General features: G+C 52.1%; 1 protein-coding gene across 3 annotated transcripts in view; it reads right to left on the bottom strand.

The window, feature by feature from the left end:
* LOC113218466 (neurogenic differentiation factor 2-like) overlaps positions 1 to 6,968 on the bottom strand; it is a 104,254-nt gene that overhangs the window by 26,687 nt on the left and 70,599 nt on the right. For all 3 annotated transcript variants that reach the window (XM_052273159.1, XM_052273161.1, XM_052273160.1), the window contains one exon: positions 2,214 to 2,298. In XM_052273159.1, coding sequence (XP_052129119.1) covers positions 2,214 to 2,244 — 31 coding nt within the window. In that variant the 5' untranslated portion in view covers positions 2,245 to 2,298. The remainder of the gene's footprint in view (positions 1 to 2,213; positions 2,299 to 6,968) is intronic.

Below are 6,968 nucleotides of genomic sequence, written 5' to 3'. Positions count from 1 at the left end.
CCTCACGCCCCCGCCCCGCCACGCCCCGCGCCAACGACGCCCCCCGCTGGCGCACGCTACCACAAATGCACCCACCGGGCGGGCACAGGCAGGAGCGCACGCCCCGCCGCAGCTCTCCAAACAAAAGAATCCGGAGGACATCGCAGATTAATGTCAGTAGCGCCGACTCGGACGCGCCCCCCAGCTCCATGCGGCCGTGCCCCGCCCCGTCCCCCTGCGGCGACACAATCGCATTGCGATGCACTGGGGCCCGTACGCACGTGAAGTTGTACCGAGGCTGCAGGATTTAGAGCCACCCGCCTCGCCGCGGGTCTGTTGTGCCGGTCTCGTTCATCTCTTTTCCCTGGTCTCTCTCTCTCTCTCTCTCTCTCTCTCTCTCTCTCTCTCTCTCTCTCTGTGTTTCTCTCTCTGATAACAACAGCTCTGGCTGTTGCAAAAAGAGATAGAAGCAGAACAGCCAGCGTGACAATCGCGTGGAAATGGAATGTGTTGTGTTCGGCTGATGCCGGAGCTGGCCGTTTGCTGGGCGGGGGAGAGGGGGAGTGTACTCACTCGGCGGATGCATGGTACCACGAAAAACACTCATACGTTGTACGGGGAATTACTGATCATCCATTTAAAGGACCTTTAAGTATCTCTGATTCATATTCATTCAGTAAATTAGGGGGCTCAGCGCCTGTGAGACTCAGGGTAGGCTAGCCCGCAGAACTCGTACGCACTGCGGGCAGCGCGTTGCCTACCTATCAGGCGCTACGAGAGCATAGGCTTGCATGAGCAGAGGGAGAGGGAGAGATCGAGAGAGAAAAAGGGGGTTAGAGGAGGTCCGCAACCCCCACCTTTTCCACGATATTCGATGTGGTGAAGCGCGGTCGCACGGGGGATCACCCGGCCGCCCAAACGTGAGCGATCAGGTCGGACGCGAGATTAGCTAGCTATGTTGCGTTCCGAAGCGAGCTGTGTCCCACCATCAACCACACTTCTGTACTCGAGCTTCCCCTCTCCCCTCTACGCCTGTTCTCACGATCTCCTCTCCCTGTCCTGCTTCAAAATTTAATAATTTATGCAACAAGATGAGTGAAAAGACCTCAGAAGACCAGTGGCCTGGCCCACTCCACTGCCTTACGCCACGACCACGGTCGTGGGCCGTTTATTTTATTTTTGCCGTCGTTATCGTGTCGCTCATCTCGTCAATAGACAGCGCCGTCACTCACAGAAATCACATTAATAATGTTTACTCTAGCCTCGCTGGATTTGGAGGACCAGGCGGCAGGTCGTTGAAAGGAAACATAGATGGAGGGACAGACAGGGAGGGAGTGGGAGGAGAAGGAGGAAAAGGTCGGGAGGAAAGGAGAGAGTGGGGGAGGGAAAGGAAGGAAGACGAAAGGAGAGAGAAGGAGCGGGAGGGCACGCAAGTAGAAGATTTTGTCACCGAAACGAAGTCCTTTGTTAACTTATATATAGCCAAAACATGTTAGTTCCAAGAGCGAATAATCTGCATCTGCAGAGAGAGCAGAAATTTTGTTTCATCAAGTTACACCCCCATAGCTCGTTACATAAATTTCGCAAATAGGCAAGAAACTCGTAACGAGGGGCCGTCAATTCCGATATTCCTTCGTACACTGGGCTGGCATTATACGCCGATATTTGCCCAATATTACTACTCATATTATTAGTGACAATGCCGGATAAAACTGCGGTATTACGGTTATGATACGTTAATAATACAATATTACCTCAATATTACTTTAATATCGCTTGTACAAGGTGGCTGATTCACGCCGCGCACTTCTGTAGTTATGCTGTACCGCATGCACGAGTGCGGGCGGGCTTGCCTATCGCCTCTGTCCACGGCGCCTTACGAGCCGAGCGAGTAGGCAACCCGCCCGCACTCGTGCGTGCGGTACAGCATAACTACAGAAGTGCGCGGCGTGAATCAGCCACCTGGTATCACCAATACCATGTAACATTCTTTCGTACACGGCCAATGGGAGTTCACAACCCCACGACTCGTACCCCGACTCATACCCGGACTCGTACGCACAGAGTCAGCAGCAATACTCACAAACATTGCTGTTCATACCAACAAATTTTGTATAAGTCATTGTAATTTATTTTGTTGGTAAGTACTTAACGTGCTCTTTCATCATTCATCTATGACGTATACCTCAGGTCTGTGTATCGTACTTTGTCATTCGCTACAACACTAGGCGTACCTGCACAGTGTGTCTTCATCTCCGTCTTCATTGCAGGGGCGCGTCTCACTCCATCTCCGTTGGGAAGAATCAGCCGTAAGCGGACCTGAAACAGACGAAGCATAACAAAAATGACGCGGCGTGAGCTTAGAGCAGTCCGTGAAGGTGGCGCGTGCCGTACGACGTGGCGGCGACAGGGGGGCGCCAGGCGTGGCGGCACCACTCCAGACGACTCCTTTTGCACATCTCGGCCTGAATTTAAACGCGGTGATTGCGTCGTTCTCGCCGCCCTGCTAATCTGCTTAAGCAGCCCCTCCCCTCCCCGCCTCTTCGTGGTGGGTCCTCTCTGGTGGGAGGGGGTGGCACGCTCAGCTAGGGAGAGTCGGGAGTCGGGGCGATGCGGGGCGTGGCGGGGCGCGGCGGGGCGTGGTGGTGCTCTCACAATTTTGAGTTATGGCGCTAAGATGGCTTGAGCAAGACTAGCTGCTCTTGCTGTTGCCTCCCGACCCCGCTCGGGGTCCTCAGAGGGGGGCGTGACGTTGCGGGGTGGGGTGGGGCGTGGACACTCGAGTCGTTGGGCCCCGGCTTGCCCCAGCCCAGGCAATGGGGGTGTTCGTTAGTGAGAAATACTAGCAGGCCCAGCCCAGCAGCAGGCCCAAAGGGGCAACAGGCGTCGGGTAGGGTTTGGTAGCAAGAGAAAGACGGAGAGAGAGAGAGAGAGAGAGAGAGAGAGAGAGAGAGAGAGAGAGAGAGAGAGAGAGAGAGTGTGGGAAGAGGCAGAGGCCCGGAGCCAGATCGTCTTTTTTTAGTCGAAACCTCAGCATCCTCATCTCATCCCATTTCATGCGGCTGAACGGTTCGGATGCAAATGGGCACACGCCTTGCGCGCGGACCAGGGCTGGGGTACGGTTACACTGCTTCAAACTGTTCTGCCAGAGTATAATTTTCACTTAGCGCCAAAGGTTTTTTGTTGGAGCTACATCGTTACCCTATTACCCTAGTGGCCAAAAACAGTTTCCCGTCAGTTTGTCTGCCTGACAACTCGAGAACGAATAGAATGCTATTAGGAGGATGCACTCGAAAAAAATCCTGCTTTTGTCTGGCGCATGCGTTGAGCAGAAGTTGACAAATTTTTAATGTTTAAATAATTTTGCATTTTTGATGGTCTACGTGCCTTAAGGCCTGTAAGATTGTGTTGGCTGCGTGATAGCGAAGCCTATGACACGGCAGGCTGAAACAGCTCCTTGATATCCAAGGACCAAGACACCGATTCGAAAAACGGGGGTGGGGAAAACACATGGGGCGTCCGTCCTTGAATCGGTGTCTTGGTCCTTGAACTATCACGGAACGTTTTTTTCTTGTACTCTAGTGATGATCAAAAAGTTCCGTATCAGTCTGTGTGTGTGTGTGTGTATGTGCGCGCGCGCGCGCGTGCGTCTGTCTGTAGTCAAGATATAACTCGAGAACGGATTGAACTAGCGACCTGAAATTTCCCGGATCGTTTTGTATCATAAAAAAAACACATCAAGTTCAGAGATCAGCATTCTAGCTCAAAAATTTACCTGTCAAAAAATCAAAATCAAAAAGCCCCAAAAATAAAGTTCTTTGAATTTAAAAAAAAAAAAAAATTATGTCCTTCCTAGAAGTAACTCATCAAAGTAGAGTCTAAAGGCTCTATCTTGAACCGTTCACTAGTAAAACAAGTGTTTAATTTTGCACGTCAATTGATGTTTAAGTTCAAGTGTGCATTTTCTCCATACATTGTGATGTCTTACTATGTTAAAGTCAATTGGTGTTTAAACTTTCGACACTTCCGCAAAGTATTGCAGCTGGACACCAAGGTTCCCATAGAACTGTGTGTGTCCAAGTGTTCAGAATTTAAACGTTTACAAAAGTTTAAAATGTGCACACCACGCAAGTGGGCAACTTGAGTAAACACCATGTAATGTTTAAAATCATAACTTGCACACAGGTGTGCAAATTGTACACACCTGTTTTACCGGTGTTTAGGCGCTAGAGGGACATTCTCTCCCCAAAATGACCCCAAAACAAATAAGTGTTATTCCTCGAATATCCGATTGTCTTCTTTGGGGTAAATCGTCAAAATAAAACACTGTGGATGAAAGTTTGGCACTTTTGAGGCTGAAGGCCTCTGTACGACATTGCCTTTTGCCAAACTTGGGTATCCGGATTAGTTGGGCGAAAACGGGCAATCGCGTGCCAAGTACGGGGTACGGGCATAGCGCGCGGGGCCCGGAGATCCGGGCGGGGTCGCGCGTGTGTCAGCCCAGCGGCGAGCGGAGCTGGGCGGCCTGCCCGCCGCGCGACTGCCCACGCGTTGCCCGCGGGTGCTCGTGTCCTGGCATCGGGACAACAGCTCTTAGGCGTTCGTGAGCCCTCCAGACCTGAAGATTAGTGAAAGCCCCTTGTGCGTATGCTCCCGCATGCCAGGGGTGTGGTCGAGTTGCCTATGCACGACGCGTGCACACGTCTATTGGCCAAAGCCCTCCCTGGCCACGGTTTCTTTCCTTTTATTTTTATTTTCTATTTTTTCCCCCCGATTTTTTCCTGTTGTGGTCTGGCGTACATCTACCTAGTTGTATGACCAGATTGCAATCCAAATACCCTCCAATACACTGTTATCTCAAAACATAACGTAAAAATATGAGCTGGGGAAAGCGTAAGCACCTCCCGAATCGACCGGTGAACTTTACGGGAAAATGTTAGCTGTGCAGCTCGTTTGTTTGCAGCAATGTTTTTTCGTCCCTGTCTCGGCTCTGTGGCGCTCTCCTTTCTTTTTCCTTGACTCCCGGGCCAGGCGGCAGCCCATCTCCCACCTAGTCCTGCAAGACGAGTACGTTGCCATATTTCTCACAGCTAAGGAGGATTTGGGCTCCACAGAGAGCCGCGGCGCAGGGCGCGCATTCTCTTCACGTGTGGGCTGTCCGGCCCGCCGCCCCGCCCGGGCCCGCCCCGCCGGCTCTCTTTTGATGTCGGACCCATCTTATCACCCTCGCCTGCCTCGTCGCACCGCCACCGGCCGCCACGCCGACCTGCTGTACAAAAGACAAGATAAACTGATTCTTTAGACAAAAAAACACGAGAATACTGTACAGTTCTTTGACAGAAAATATGTAAGTTTCTTATTCTTCATAAACGCATTAGGCATGCTTCAATGGTACGTTGTGCCATCCACTAAAGAAATATCATCAGTCGGTACCGTAAAATGTGATATTTCTTTAGTGGATGGCAGATTAGTGACTCGGATCATAGCTTTCTTACTCCTCCTGGGAGAAAACACACGCTGAAGGAGGATAAATAACCTCCCCGCCCGACCCCAACCCGCACTCGTTAGGGTCGTTCATACCGGACAGCGCGGTGCAGGGGGCGAAGCGTCATGGTTTAAACACTACGCGTTGCATTTTGAGCCGCGTCTGGTAAACAGCCAAACAATAAATATATATTCAAGCAAGGTATACCTTGCTGTGAGTAGTCCGCTCAGCGCGCTCAGCGCGCACGTGCGTGCAGCCCTCGTGAAAAAATAGTTTTCAATTTTAAAACTAGGAGTCCATAATGCACAAAGACACCACGCAAAAATAACGCAACAATAATTTCAAAGGTGCTTTGCATGCCATTAAAGTGCCTGAAACACTTTAGGTGACTTAAATCTCCCTAACTGTGGGTTCGTTTCGAAGTTAACAAGAATTGTTAACGTTTTTTCCCTTGGAGCCGGTGGAGCGCGACCGGGCCCGGCCAATTGGTCCCCACTGGGCTACTGTGCCAAACCGGATGCATCCTGCTGGAAATGATTTCAGTAGGGGAGAGGGAGAGGGGAGGGGGGACAGTCTCTGCACCCCGGAGCAAAGCCAGCTAGCGCGGCCCACCCCGGCTCCACGGGCCCATGGGCCCACTGAGGTGTGAAACCCAAATTAAGCTGAAAATGCTCCGAGTGAAAAAAGAGGGGAAGGAGAGGGGCGGAACAGAAGCCAGGGGGAGGTGGGGGGAGGGGGGAGGATTACCTCCTCCGAATGTTATCGCCGGCGACGCAGCACAGCTGGCGAGGGGAGGGGGAGCCAGGGCGAGGGAAGAGGGGCGTTAGGTAAGAGGCGTTGAAGGTACGTAAACAGCCCGTCCCGTCCCGGGCAAGGCGTGCCAGGTGCTGACGTCGTACTCGCGTCTGGTATCGGGCAGACGTCGCTCTGACGTCGCTCCGACGTCACCCACAGACTGACGGCACAACAGCACTGGGGTGGCTCCGACGCGGTAACTAATAGGGAGGCCTGCATCAGCCCTGCCCGCCCTGTAGGCGACATAATGAAACCACGTGCCTCTTCATTCACGTCATTGCAGCTCGCTCATTAAGCCACATTCACTTTTTCTCTTTGGACTTTTGACTTGCGACACCGGCATCGCGGCACCGTGCGTCGTTTCATAGAGACCCCGCAGAAGATGAGGGAATTTTGGAAAATATTTGGGTGACTGGAAGTACACTACTGATTACGAGTAGTTTTGACTGGAAAGCGACTGGACAAAGTTGTTACTAGGACCTGCACACCAGTTGGCTGAGGTCTCGACCCCCTTGGCACCCGGACGAACCCACTAGAGGAGTAAAAAGCGCCCCAACTGCTTCGACATGATATTGAACTGATCCTCAGCTGACTGCCAATCTAAAACAGGCTAGGGATGTGGGAAGGTGGGAAAGAGAGAAAGAAAGCAAGGGAGGGAGAGGGAGAGAGGGAGAGAGAGAGAGAGAGAGAGAGAGAGAGAGAGAGAGAG

This window comes from Frankliniella occidentalis, unplaced genomic scaffold, assembly GCF_000697945.3.
Source record: "Frankliniella occidentalis isolate FOCC.00 unplaced genomic scaffold, Focc_3.1 Scaffold251, whole genome shotgun sequence".
Taxonomy (NCBI): Eukaryota; Metazoa; Arthropoda; class Insecta; order Thysanoptera; family Thripidae; genus Frankliniella; species Frankliniella occidentalis.
This window is presented reverse-complemented; position numbering and strand designations above follow the sequence as displayed.